The sequence below is a fragment of the Antechinus flavipes genome, chromosome 1 (assembly GCF_016432865.1).
Source record: "Antechinus flavipes isolate AdamAnt ecotype Samford, QLD, Australia chromosome 1, AdamAnt_v2, whole genome shotgun sequence".
Lineage (NCBI taxonomy): Eukaryota > Metazoa > Chordata > Mammalia > Dasyuromorphia > Dasyuridae > Antechinus > Antechinus flavipes.
This window is the reverse complement of record NC_067398.1, coordinates 117,762,551-117,777,042: the sequence shown is the minus strand read 5'-3', so window position 1 is coordinate 117,777,042 and position 14,492 is coordinate 117,762,551. Positions and strand designations below refer to the sequence as shown.

Sequence of the window (14,492 nt, the reverse complement as noted above, 5' to 3'; positions counted from 1 at the left end):
TTATTATACATCTGATTAGATACATTAAAAACTTATTTCAGATTTGTTTGGTTTCCAGCTGGAAATGTATTTATTAATAACCCATAAAGCTGAAAAGAAGTTGTCAAATTTTTTAATGTGACAGAATATTGTACTTCTGAATTGGACATTGTAAAAGATGAACTGGACCATTCAACTAGTGGTTGCTAGAAGCATCAAAATCGCCAAAAGAAACATGCCAGATGATGTGGTGGAGTGAATCTTTGATTTAGCAATCTTGACAAAGCATAGTACTGGGGAGAAGAGTGAAATTTGTCTGATTGCAGCCAAACGAGAAGACAGACAACAATGCCTATCTTGCATATAAATATCCTGTACTTTTTCCTCCCTCTATATCTTTATGCACATTCTCCTTTTCTGGAGTTCCCATTCTACTTATCAAAGTCCTACTTGTACTTCAAGACATGATAAATCTCCACTTTCTCCAATAAATCTATGTGATTTTTTTTATTTTATAGATCTATAAAGTAATTTCTTGGCAGTTTGATTGATATGACATTGAATAAGTAGATTTAAGTAGAATTGTTATTTTTAATTATATTAGTTGGGCCTACCTATGAGCACTTGATATTCTTTCAGTTGTTTAGATCTTAATTTTATTTCTGTGAAAAGTATTGCATAATTGTGTTCCTGGGTTTTTCTTGGAAGATAGACTCCAAAATATATTATCTACAGTTATTTTAAATGGAATTTTTCTTTTTATTTCTTGCTGCTGGACTTTGTTGATAACATACAGAAATGCCATTGATTTATTTGGGTTTACATCCTGCAACTTTGCTAATGTTGTTCATTGTTTCTAGTAGTTTTTTAGTTGATTTTCTAGATTATCTAAATATACCATCATATTATCTGCAAAGAGTGATAGCTTTGTTTCATTACCTATTCTAATTCCTTCTACTTCTTTTTCTTCTCCTATTGCTAAAGCTTACATTTCTAGTACAATTTTGAATAGTAGCGATAAAGAGAAACCTTTGTTCATCCCTGATTTTATTGGGAATCCAGCCTTCATTCTCTATACTAAATATTCCCAACACCTCAATTGATATTATCATTCTGACTGCCTCCTTTTGGATGTATTGTAACTTGTATTGTATTTAATATATATAAGATGGTTCACCTAGAATTTCAATGATTGTTCAAGAAAGAGTATAATCTTAAAATATTGCAGTTGAATTATATATTACATACTTCATACTGTATACTATGCTTCTCTTAATGCAATCTGGAATTAATGTTAGCTTATTTTGCCTATCATCTCACAGTGTTGACTCATATTGAGTTTACAATCCACCAAAGCCCCAGATCTTTTTCATAGGAATTTCTGCCTAGTCATGCGCAATGAAAGGACCTAACTCAGGATCTCTTCTGCTCTATCCTGCATTTTATACTAGAGTTATTAACACCCTCTTAGGCTGGCAATTAGTGGTTTGTTTACTTTGTGTTTCAGGAGTTACATCCAAAGCTTCCTCTGGCAGAAGGTTCCTTCTACCCATATATTGATTTCTGGGTCTTTTCTCCCATGCCCCAACCTCCTATTCCCACCAATAATATTTTCCTTGGTCTTCTCCAGCACCTAATTGAGCTAATCATTCTGCATCAATAGGCACCTCATTGTGTTCTAGATCGCACCATATGTCTCCAAAAGAATTGTTTCAAAAGAAGTTGTGACTCTGTATCTGACCAATCACCTTAACTGGGGTAAATAAATGAAACAATGGATACATTGCTGGACCCGGAGTCAGGAAGACTTGAATTCAAATTCAGCCTCAGATACCTACTAGCTGTATGACCTGGGAAAATTATTTAAATTCTGTTTGCCTTAATTTCCTCAACTATAAAATGGGAATAATAACAGTGCCTGGCTTAGAGTAGTATTGGGGATGAAATAGCAAGTGCTTGACACATAGTAAGTGCTATATAAATACTTATTCCCTTCTTTTTTCTCTTCTTCATTCTTTATATTTGTATTGACTTTCCACTACTTCAAACATGTGAACCATTTTGCCATTTCATTCCACTTATTGAAATACAAATTTTGGTGAGCAGGTCAGAAGGTGATTCAAAACTCTTTTTTAAGTTCAACATTGGAATGAAGTGATACCCTCATAGATTATTCCTTAAAAACATTAGACCACTTAATTTGGATAAATATGACATACACCTTGCCTCCTTGCCTACATACAAAAATGTATGTCCATGTAAGGTCATCAGGGCAGGATATGGTGATATGCATGGCCTTGAGCTATCTGCCAAGAATAAAGGTTACTGACTCCACAAAGGTGGACTTTTTTATGCCCTTAGATGACTAAAAAGTCATATTAATGATACTGAACCCAAGCCAGTCAAGTCTTGGAAGCAGTTTTCTTAGCTTTTAGAAACTAGTCTAGGGGAATTCTGGTAGATAGTAATCCTATCAAATATTTCTTCCTCTATTTGTGGAGTTGATTTTTATAGGACTTTACATTTTTCTTTATTGAATTTAATCCTTTTACATTCAATCCATTGTTTTGGACAACTGATATCATCTTGGTTCCTGATTTTGTTATCCATCTGTTAGCTTTTTCACCTCCAGCTTCATTCCATATATAAATTTTACAAGCATGCTTTCTATGACTTCATTCAAGTCATCAGTTAAATACATTTAACATCATAAGGTTCATGGAAGAAAGAAAGAGAGAGAGAGAGAAGAAAAAGAAAGAAAGAAAGAAAGAGGAAGGAAGGAAGAAAAGAAAAAAGAAAGGAAGGAAGGAAGAAAGAAAACAAAAAAGAAAGAAAGAAAAAAGAAAGAAAGAGAAAAAGGAAAGAAGGAAAGAAAGAAAGAAAGAAAAAAGAAGGAAGGAAGGAAGGAAAGAAGGAAGAAAGAAAGAAAGAAAGAAAGAAAGAAAGAAAAAGAAAGAAAGAAAGAAAGAAAGAAAGAAAGAAAGAAAGAAAGAAAGAAAGAAAGAAAGAAAGAAAAGAAAAAAAAAGAAAAAATACTTCAATTTGGACTCAGAGTTCATCAGTTCTCTTTCTGAGGGTGGATAGTATTTATCATCATGAGTCCTTTGGAATTGTCTTGAGTCTTAAGTCCAGTAACTTAAATTTTTCACAGTTGATCATTGTTACAATATTGCCATTACTGTGTGCAATGATCTCCTGGTACTCCTCACTTCATTTTGCATCAGTTCATATAAGATTTTCCAAGCTTTTCTGAAACCATCCTATTTATCATTTTTATAGCACAGTAGTATTCCATCACATTCATATACCAGAACTTGTTCACCTATTTCATAATTGGTGAGTATCCATCAACTTTGTCACTTAATCAATTCTTTGATACCACAAACAGTTTCTATATTGTACAAATAGGGTTTTTTTTCCCTTTTTTTTGATTTCTTTGATACAATCCATATAGTGGTATTGCTAAGTCAAAAAGTAAGTACACTTTTAGCCTTTTGGGCATAGTTCCAAATTATTTTCCAGAATGGTTAGATCATTTCACAACTGCATTAGTGTCCCAATTTTTCTGAATTCCCCTCCAGCATTTGTGATTTTCTTTTTCTGTCATATTAGCTAATCTAATAAGAGTAAAGTGGTATATGAGAATTATTTCAATGTGTATTTCTCTAAACAGTAGTGATTTAGATCATTTTTTCATGTGACTATTGATAGCATTTATTTCTTTTTATAAAAACTGCCTTTTTAATAAATCCTGTATTTACTTATTGAAGAATAGCTCATATTTTTATAAATTTTGATCAGTTTGCTATACATTTGTGTAATGGGCTGATGCTTGAGTTGATGCACTGAGGTCCCAAGCACATGAGGCTAAATAGTAATTGGAACATACTCTATTAATATATATACTTAGAGAAAGAATGGCCCCGCCCACTCTTTGTGCAAGTCCTGATGTGTTGTATAGGAAATGACGATTTTGGTGGGTGGAGACAGGGGAGTGGGAAAGGGAAGCGGAAAGAGAGACTGCTGGCTGGCATCTTGACCCAGCTGCTCGCATTGCTATCACGACCCCCCTTCATCTGCAATCCCCCTTCACCTCTGCTGGCTGGCTTCCTGTCGCAGCTGCCCATATTGCTACCACAATCCCCCTTCATCTCAAAAAGAATAAAGATTGAAGATTTTTCCCTTAACCTGAATTCCTGATTCCAGCTTATTTTAAAATACATGGTCATCACATTTGGCACCCAAGTGTGGGAACCAAGGACCCTACTTTCACTGAAGAAGTCTTCAGTGACCAGGAACTTAGGTGAGTATAATAGACAAACAGGGAACTTATTTTCTTAAAGACTAAACTAGTAACCTTTTTTGGCTGAAATGGGACAGATGCTAGCTAAAGATTCTCCATCCCCCACCCAGGAGTGGTGCTATAGAAAACCTGCTTACACTGATAGATGATGAAGGGCTACTTATAACTTGGGAACAGACAGCTAGACTTCTGGGTACATTAAAACGTACCTCCCCTTGGTTCTTAGAGGAAGAGCAAATCTCTCCAGATAATTGGGCAACAGCTCTCCACATATTACAACGAAAACCGTCCTCATTCAATTTCCATCAAGGCATTCTATTTATACAATATAATACAGTTGGCCTTAAGAAATCGTATAAGTTATAGAAGAAAGAATAAGAATAGCCAAATGGGGAAGCCTGAGATAAAGGAGGAAGACAAAGAACAGATTAATGACCATATGCCCACAGGGCAGGGAGACTTAAGTGAGGCTCAAGGCTGTGGTGAATCTGAGGCAGCTTCAGCCCCACCTAAGGAGTAGGTAATTGACTCTCCTCTGTCAACTCCACCCTCTGGGATGGAGGGAGGAGAGGTAGTGGGGGAGGGGGGAGGAGGCAGTGACAGCACCAGCACCTCACCCCCTGCATCCAGCTGCTCCTATGAGTAGATTGCAAAAGGGACTAGTTAAGGCCAAAGCGGAAGGGAGAAATGTATCGGAATTTCAACAACACATTTTTCCTGTAATTCAACAGTTTAATTCTTCAGGTCAAAAAAGTAGAAAATACATTCTTTTTGATATAGAAATCCTCAAAGACCTGAAAAAGGCTTGCACTCTTTATGGGGCTACATCAGCTTATGTTAAGATGTTATTACAGAATTTGGCTTTTGAAATCTTGACCCCTAATGACTGGAAATCTATAGCAAGGGTATGCCTAGAACCTGGACAGAACTACTTGTGGCTTTCTGAATATAGTGAGCTCTGTAGGATACAAGCCCGACAAAATAGTCAAAGTGGAGTTCATGCTGCAATCACCTGTGACCAACTAACAGGGGTAGGTGCAGATGCAGACATCACAGTACAGATTAATTATTCCATAGCAGCATATGAGCAAATTGCTGCTAATGCTATCAAAGCATGGGCTTCTCTCCACAATAAAGACAACAAGGGTGAGGACTTCACAAAAATAACACAAGGGCCAAATGAACCCTTTGCTGACTTTGTGGGCCGTTTGCAGACAGCTATCACAAGAACAAATGGGGAAAATGCAGTAACAGACATTATGATAAGGCAACTTGCTAAGAAAAATGCTAATGAGGTTTGCAGAAGAATTATACTAGGACTCCACAAGGATGCTCCTTTAGAGGAGATCATAAGGTGCTGTGCTATAGTGGGCACAACTGCTTATTATACCCAAACTATGTTGAATATGGAAAGACAGGGTCCTTCTTGGCAAAGGAATTCTAGAGAAACTCATAGATGTTTTCAGTGTGGAAAAGTTGGACATTTGAGAGCTCATTGTAGATATGGAGATAGAATGAGAAGACAGGGTGAGAGAATAAAACCCCAAACCCCATGTCTAAAATGTAACCAAGGCTTTCACTGGGCCTCTGAATATAGATTGACCCAGAGGAATGAGAGGCAGGGCCCAGCTCCAAGGTATCAATCAAAAGACAGGAGGGGCATGATAGCAACTGAGGTTACACCCAGAGAGTCTTTAGAAATTCAGGACTCTGATGTCATCAACCAACAGAAAAGCAATCAGGATTACAGTTGGGGAGGTTACAGGCCTTTTAACATAACAAGGCAGTGTCCAGTGCTAACAGCTCCACTATCTTTAGATAATCGCCAGGTGATGTGGAGAGATCCAGAAAGTGGTAAATAGAAGGGAATTAGATAGGTTAACTTGGGGGATCATTGGATTCCCTGACATATGAAGCAATGGACAATAGATTGGTTTTGAAATATCGGCTGCTGAAGAAGGCAGATGTGTGACTGCTGTTTACATACTCTCTTTCTAGGACTTCTGGCAATCTTATACAATACCATGTTGATTTATATTTGTTAGTTATACCATTACTTGTGTGTACAATTCATGTTTGTTACACCACATCAAGCCTGCACTGACTGTGGGGAGAGTCATCACTAACAGCCTCTGCGTTATTGCTATGTGCTTGTATAATATCTCCCATGCTAATGGGTTTGTGCATAATAAGACTCTTCAGCCCAGAAACCCACTAGCAACCCCTACTTCCCTTTGGTGCTTTTCATCTCCCTTCCTGAGATGTCAGGGAGGGTGTGATCATCTCCTTTTTAGTGCTTTCACTAACCTTCCTAAGAAGTCAGGGGGGTTCGTGATCACCTCCTTTTCGGTGCTTTCACCTCCTTTCCTGAGAAGTCAGGGAGGGTGCAATCACCTCCCCTTGGGGGCTCTGACCTCCCTGAGGAGTCAAGGATGGCATGACCACCTGTGTTCTAAAATAAAAGAAAGCTGAGGCTTGAGTTGATGCACTGAGGTCCCAAGCACGTGAGGCTAAATAGTAATTGTGCAAGTCCTGATGTGTTGTATAGGAAATGACGATTTTGGTGGGTGGAGGCAGGGGAGTGGAAAGGGAAGCGGAAAGAGAGACTGCTGGCTGGTGTCTTGACACAACTGATCGCACTGACCCCCCTTCACCTCTGATCCCCCTTTCACCTGCAATCCCCCTTCACCTCTGCTGGCTGGCTTCCTGTCGCAGCTGCCCATATTGCTATCGCAATTCCCCTTCACCTCAAAAAGAATAAAGGTTGAAGATTTTTTCCTTAACCTGAATTCCTGACTCCAGCTGATTTTAAAATATATGGTCATCACACATTTGGAAAGACTGTCCTTTTCCAGAGAAATTTGCTATAATTTTTCTCTTAGTTTTCTAGTTTGCTTTTAATTTTAGTTGCATTATTTCTGTTTGTGCAAAAAACTTTTAATTTAATCAAAATTACCCATTTTAATATCCCATGATCCCCTCTCTCTCATTTGTTCATAAACTGTTCCCTTATTCTTACAGATCTGACAAGTAAATTTTTCCATGCTCCATTAATTTATTTATGATAGACTCCTTTGTGACTAAATCATTTATCCTTTTTAACTTTTTCTTAATACACAGTGTGAGATGTTGATTTGTATAACTTCTTCAAACTGCTTTCCAGTTTTCTGAGCAATTTTTGTCATTTAATGAGTTCTTGTTCCCAAAACTTGAATTTTGGGGTGTACCTATTCTATCCCACTGATACACCATTCTGTTTCTTGATCTATATCAGATTGTTTTCATTATTATCACTTTGTAATACATATGATACAGCTAGACCACCTTTCTTCACATTTTCTTGACTTTTTTGTTCTTCCAAAGGAATTTTGTTATTATTTTTTTCTAGCTCCATGAAATAATTTTTGATTGATTGGTATGACAATGAATAAGTTAACTTAAGTAGTAGTCATTTTTATTATATTGACTAGCCTATTGTTAAGCTATTAATTTTTCTTTAATTGTTTTGTTATTATTGTTTTGTTGTTTAGATCTGTCTTATGTACAAAGTATTTTATAATTGTATTTATATAATTCTGGAGTTTGTCCTTGTAGATAGACTCCCAAATATTTTGTATGGTCCACAGTTATTTAAAAAGAAGTTTCTTTTTCTATCTTTTCCTGTTGCATTTTGTGGGTAATATATAGAAATAGTGATGATATGTGTGGGTTTATTTTATATCCTACAATTTTTTGTTTCTTTGTAGCAACTAAAGTTGTTAATTGTTTCAACTATGTTGTTATTACCATATAAATACTCTCCTAATTCTACTTATTTCACTTTGTTTAAATTCATATAGGACTTCCCCACTTTCTTTGGACTCCCCCCTCATCACTTATTTTGGCTTAATAGTATCCCATTATATTCATAACATAATTTCTTCAGCTATTCCACAATTGGTAGGCATCCTACTTAGTTTCTAATTTTTTGCCTTTATAAAAAGATCTACTATAAGTGTTTCTCTACATACACATGGGTTCCTTTTATCTTTGATCTCTTTGAGATATAGGACTACTAAAAGAATCATTTGGCCAAAAAGTATATATAGTATTACCTGTTACCTGTGGCTCCAAGAAGCTGTAACATGCACAGGACCATAACCTGGTTTAAAAAAAAAATCTTGTCCTAGAGGGTGAACCAGGTTGAAAGTAATTGACATACCTCAGACCATTTGGTGAGTTAGGGGGTGTCTGCCCCCAGTGTGGGAAGATCCCTGACAGAATTATTGGTGAAGGAGCTGAAGCAGGTACCGTGGAGCATTTAGAACTTGTTCAGACATGGAAGATGTTGAGGCTATCCTTCGCATCCTGGGACATCCTTGGTCATCTCAACTTTTGTCTAGCCACTGGACTTTGATGACTCAAAGACAGAGTGAAGCTGATGACTTTGTGCAGTTCTATCTCACTTTTAAACCCAATTCACAAACAAGTCAAGACATCATACCATGAGGCAATTGGTTCTCTTTAAAAATGGACAAACAACAATTTTTAGTTGATAATATATAAGATAAAATAAGTGGATACACTATCCATCTATTATGTAGGTTACATCTCTCCAACTTGGCCACAGAGATGGCATGAGAGAATGTAAAATCCTTTGCAAAAATCTAAATCTATGAATGTCTATAGCATTCTGCTATTTTACTGGTCTACTTGTCCTATGAGAAATCTTGGGGAGGAAGGAAGACATGAGTTATATAATAATATTTCTATTATGGTTATATGACTTTGTCATATGGTTCTAGACGTTGTCATCTATATTATGTTTTGTAATTAGAATAGATTGTGAATAATTAATTTGTAATTAATGATTAGATTGTGAGCTCTCTGAGGGCAGAGACTATCCTATTGGGTATCTCCAAAGGGTAGGAAAAGAAACTAAGGAATCAGTGAGTAGTCAGGAGAAAAACCAAGAGAGAACAATGTCACTAAAACCCAGAGAGTAGAGAGACTCTAGGAGGCATATCAGTTGTGGTAGAGAGAAAAGATCATGAAGAAGCATTAGTATTACATATAGTGTTAGTTTTTTCTCAGTGACACAAATATGTTAGATGGACCTAACATGTTAGGTGATAGACTTTGAGAGATTAAAACAGTGAATCAAATTTAGTAAGATAAAATTTTATGTAGCTAAATGTAAAATTTTAACACCTTGAATTCAAAAAAGTCAACTTCACAAATGCAAGATGAGAAGGCTGTAACTAAGTGACAATTTTTTTGGAAAAGATTGGGGATTTTACAATACAATATAAAGTAATAGGATAATATAGTAGTAAAAAATTTAATTTGAGCTTAATCTAAATTCAAAAAGACATAATGAATTAGTGAAGTGATAGAATCTAGCTCTACTCTATCCTGGTCAGACTACTTTCAAGATAAACTATGTATCCAGATTGCAGAACCCACAGGCTTATGTTGTTGTGGCAGATTGCTTCTTCAAGCAGTCCTATAGCAGAGAAATTCATGGCACCTCAAAGTTATAAGTAGATTGAACACATCTGACATTTAGACCAAGATGTATATATCCAAGATCCCATATCTTGTTTCCAAGAGCACATTATCTGCTCTCTAGCAAAGACTGATGCCATTTTTCTTTGTACCTTCTTATTCAATCTAACAAACAATAAGTTCCTACTATGTGCTGACCATTACTAGACAAAAACTGGAATGCAAAATCAAAATGCAATAGCCCCTATCTTCAATTCAAATAACCTACATTTTTATCAGGAGAAAAAGCTATACCTATCTAAAGAAAAGAAAATAATTTCCAAAGGAAGAAGGGCACAGATTTAATTCATATGAAAGATGATAATGGTAGAACAGGGATTCCTGAGGGCAAAATAGTTATTTTCTGCTTGGTTCTAGGTCTTTTCCCTGCCACAAGTGGAGAGGTATATCTCAGCGGGTATGAGATCTCAAAGGACACAGATCAGATCCGGAAAAGCCTGGGCTTTTGTCCACAATATGACATTTTGTTTGATCTCATGACTGTTGCTGAACACCTTTATTTTTATGTTCAGGTAGGCCCAAGAGAATATTTGTTTATTTTTTTTTCCATGCCTTACATGGCCATTTAATAGGCCAATATTCTTACCCTCAAAGAATCTAAAAATAAGTTTTAAAAAACACTCTGTGGACATAAAAAGACATAGGGGAAAGAAAGACATCTTAAATTGATATTCCTGAAAAAGGAAGCAACTAGAGTTGCCTGCAAAGTCTTTCTGAGGCATAAAAAAATTGTGGATAGGCTGAACTTCCTTTTCACAAAGTATCTACTCTTTGTCTTAACTTTGTTCTCTTAGCTAAAAGAATTAGGTGATAAAAATTGTTCTGAGGAAATCAATTCTACCTTGAATATTCTTAAACTGGAGAAAAAGCGCAATGTGATTTCAAAGAACCTGAGTGGAGGAATGAAGCGCAAGCTCTCCATTGGCATCGCACTCATAGGAGGATCTAAGGTATAAATTTCCCCATTTCTATGGGCAAACTCGGGTCCCCAATACAACCTAAATAGATAAATCCACTTATAAAGACTTAAGTAAGTTGATATAGCCTTCTCTAAATGAAACTTGCTAAGGTATACTTAATATTAAACAAATGGGTAGGCAGTAGTAGAGTATAGGATGGCCATAGAATTTAGGGCACTAAAAGACTGACTCTTCCTTGGCCTACATTTGTTCTCTGTCCTTAGACAAGTGATTCAACTCCACTCTCTCTCACTTCAGCTGGAACAACAAATTCAAAGTATATACAATATGGCAGAATAATTTTTACATTACAGAGAATTCAGAATAAACTCATCATTGGTGAGTGAACTAGCATATCAATTGGAGAATAGAGACAGGGTCAGGCTTCTCACCAAGTAAGCATTTCATTTGAAAATTATCTCGTTAATCTTGAGTCTGGTTTTTTGGTCTGTAGGTAGTGATGCTTGATGAGCCAACATCAGGTATGGATCCAGTTTCACGGCGAGACATTTGGGACCTCCTTCAAAATCAGAAAAGTAACCGCACTATTCTATTGACTACCCACTTTATGGATGAAGCTGATCTTCTGGGAGACCGCATTGCCATCCTGGCAAAGGGGGAACTGCAGTGCTGTGGCTCTTCACTTTTCCTCAAACAAAAATTTGGTAAGGGGGGTTGGGGAGACAATGAGAGAAATCAAACAGGCCTAATATTTATCTTTATTGTAGCATCTGCTTTGAATCTCATGATGACTCTACAATAGTTCCCCTGTACTCTGGAGAAGCAGTGTATATGTACAGTACAATGAGGACTGGATTGGGGATCTAAGGACCTTGGTTCAGATCCTGATAGTTCACTTTCTTCCTGGGTGACCTTAGGTAGATAATATATTCTTTCAGTCAACCATATGGATTGATGAGGCCGAAAAGTGGTTCAAGGAATAGAGTATTGATCAGGAAAATTTGATTTCAAATCCTGTCTCAGTTATTAATTAGTGACTGTCTTTGGATATGTCTTTGGGTAAGTAAATCACATAACTTGTGTCAACCTCAGTTTCCTTACCTTTTAAAATGGAAATAATGATAGCAATTATCTCCCAGGGTCATTGAAAAGATCAAATGAGATAACATATATAAACCTTAAATTGCTAACTATATTATTAGTTATAATAATAACAATGTAATATTTTTATTAGTACCTAATGGACCCCCATAAATTTTTCTTTCTCTACTAAGGTACTATTTCTTTTCCCTCTTGACATAGTAATAGAAAAGAAAACAAAAAGAAACCATGCTAATGTAAGAGAATGCACAAAATGCTCCAGCATATGGGATTTTTTTTTCCTATAAAATGTCTTTGTTCTCCACTTTGTGCTGACAAGCAGGGCTTTAATCTGGTGATATTTGCTTATGTAGTTGATGATATTTGAGAACTCTTCTTTATAGAGTACATTTCTTGATGTTGCTGCTCCTAAGTGTCTCCAAACTCCCAAAACTTGGTTCAATTTCTGTCTGACTCCCAAGAACCACTACTTTATGAATAAAATCTTGTGAGTTCCCAAACCTTCTTCCTAGAGCAGTTGTCATTAAGAGACATTTATTCAATCAATAAATTATCAATTACCTAAGTAATGCACACTCATCTGATGTATGCCATGCAGTTGGATGCAAAGACAAAAAAATTCAATGTAAACTCTTATATTCTATCAGGGAAGAAAATACATAAGTGCTATATAGAAAGAATAAATGGTTAAAAGTTGTGTCTAACTCTTGGTGACTCCATGGGTCTCTTTCCATGGGTTTTTCTTGCCACAGTGTGGTTTGCCATTTCCTTCTCCAGTGACAGACAAAGGATAAGTGACTTGCCAGAGGTCACATAACTAAGAAATGTTGGAAGACTAGGTCTGAACACAGGCCTGATGCTAGGCTCAGCCCTCCTTCCACTGAATCCAGATAGCTGCCAGTACAGCAGAGAATCAAGACAGAGGAAATAAGTACAGGGCAGAGAAGGGGGCAGCAGCACATGGGAGGTGATCAAGAAGAAATATTTCATCTAGGAGGTGGTGCTTGAAATGCCTCGTGAAAGTGAGAGAATCTGAAAAGCTTTGGTGAAGAGGGAAGGGACACAGCTGCAAAAGCACGGCAGCAGGAATTGAGACAGAGAATGGCACTTTGGATCAAGGAGTGAAAGAAGAGTAATAGATAATGAAACAAGAAAGATGAGCTAGGGCCATAGTGTTGAAAATTACACGGGCGCTTCTAGTCAAATAAGCAGGCAGTCCAGCACCACATCCCTACTTCAATAATATCTAAAAACAACACTAAACTGAGTAATGATCAAGAAATCCAATAGGGAATTACAGTGATTTTATCCACATGGATTTGTGTTCATGGGCTTCTGGTTGCATAAAAGTCTGCCAGAAGCTCATGAGCAGTAGGAAATGGAGCCTACAATAAAAACCAATGCCAACTCAAACAAAACCGGATGGAAGTCACCTAGCACCAAAGGAGTCAGAGGTTCCAAGCTCTGTATTTAGATGCAATGAAAGCAAAGGACTTCCAAGAACTATCATAATCATTATCATAGGATAATAATATTTATACAATGCTTTAAGGGTTGCCAAGCAATTTACATATATTGTTTGTTTATACCAACTCTGAACAGTGTGCTATTATCCCCATTTTATAGGTGAAGAAACTAAGTCTAAGAGAGGTTAAAGGATTTTCCCAGAATCTCAGAGCTAAATTAACATGTGAGACAACATATGAATTCAGATTTTCTTGACTCCAAGTCCAGCATTCTGTCCACTATGCATTCTAGCTGTCATAACATAGACCTCGTAAATAACAAGTACAATCACAATAATGTTCATACTTGGTCTGGGGTTTAAATGTGCTGACACTCTGTTCTGAGATGCCATTGTGATCCTGCAGGTCAAGCAGTCTGAATATCAAAGATACAAAGGGGCCTAAAATTTACCAGTCCTTTTAGCATAGATACATGAGGTAGAGCTCATCATAGGGGACCTGGTGAACCAAAACCAAGCAGTGGTAATAACTCAACCCAATAGTGCAGTAAGGGGCAGAGCTGCTTGTGCATAAATTGAGGACCTAAACCTTAAGAGTTGGATAAAGAGATAGCAATGGCTAAAAGAATTATAGATATGGAGATACCCCCAAAATTAAGCTTAGAAGGAGAAAGTAACACTGTAAAAACTGCAAGGAGAGATTTAAGACAAAAATAAATGTATTTTCCACAATGACTAAATGAATGCAAGAAATTAAAATATTTAAAATAAAATAAAAGCTCTGGAGAAAAATAAATAACTTAGCTCCAGAGTGTGGCAAACCTTACCTAAATAATGCACTTCTACACAATTACTAAACACTTTTCACACAAATAGTCATATGTAAACAATTGGAAAAAATCAGTTGCTCATAGGCTGAATCAATATGATAAAAATGACAATGCTGTCTAAATTAATTTCTTTATTCAGTGCCATACCAATCAAACTACCAAAAATTTATTTTATAGAGCTAAAAAAAAATAACAAAAATCATCTGGAAAAAACCAAAGGTTTATCCAGGGAATTAAAAAAAAGGTAACCATAACAGATCTCAAACTATATTTTAAAGCAATATCCATGAAAACTATCTGATATTGGCTAAGAAACAAAAGTGGAAAATCAGTGGAATTGCTTAGTA

At 36.4% G+C, this 14,492-nt stretch overlaps 1 protein-coding gene across 1 annotated transcript in view; it reads left to right on the top strand.

The window, feature by feature from the left end:
* LOC127556397 (phospholipid-transporting ATPase ABCA3-like) overlaps positions 1–14,492 on the top strand; it is a 234,964-nt gene that overhangs the window by 139,448 nt on the left and 81,024 nt on the right. The window contains exons 12-14 of the mRNA XM_051989532.1: positions 10,187–10,341; positions 10,624–10,779; positions 11,243–11,453. Of these exons, the coding sequence (XP_051845492.1) occupies positions 10,187–10,341; positions 10,624–10,779; positions 11,243–11,453 (522 nt within the window). The remainder of the gene's footprint in view (positions 1–10,186; positions 10,342–10,623; positions 10,780–11,242; positions 11,454–14,492) is intronic.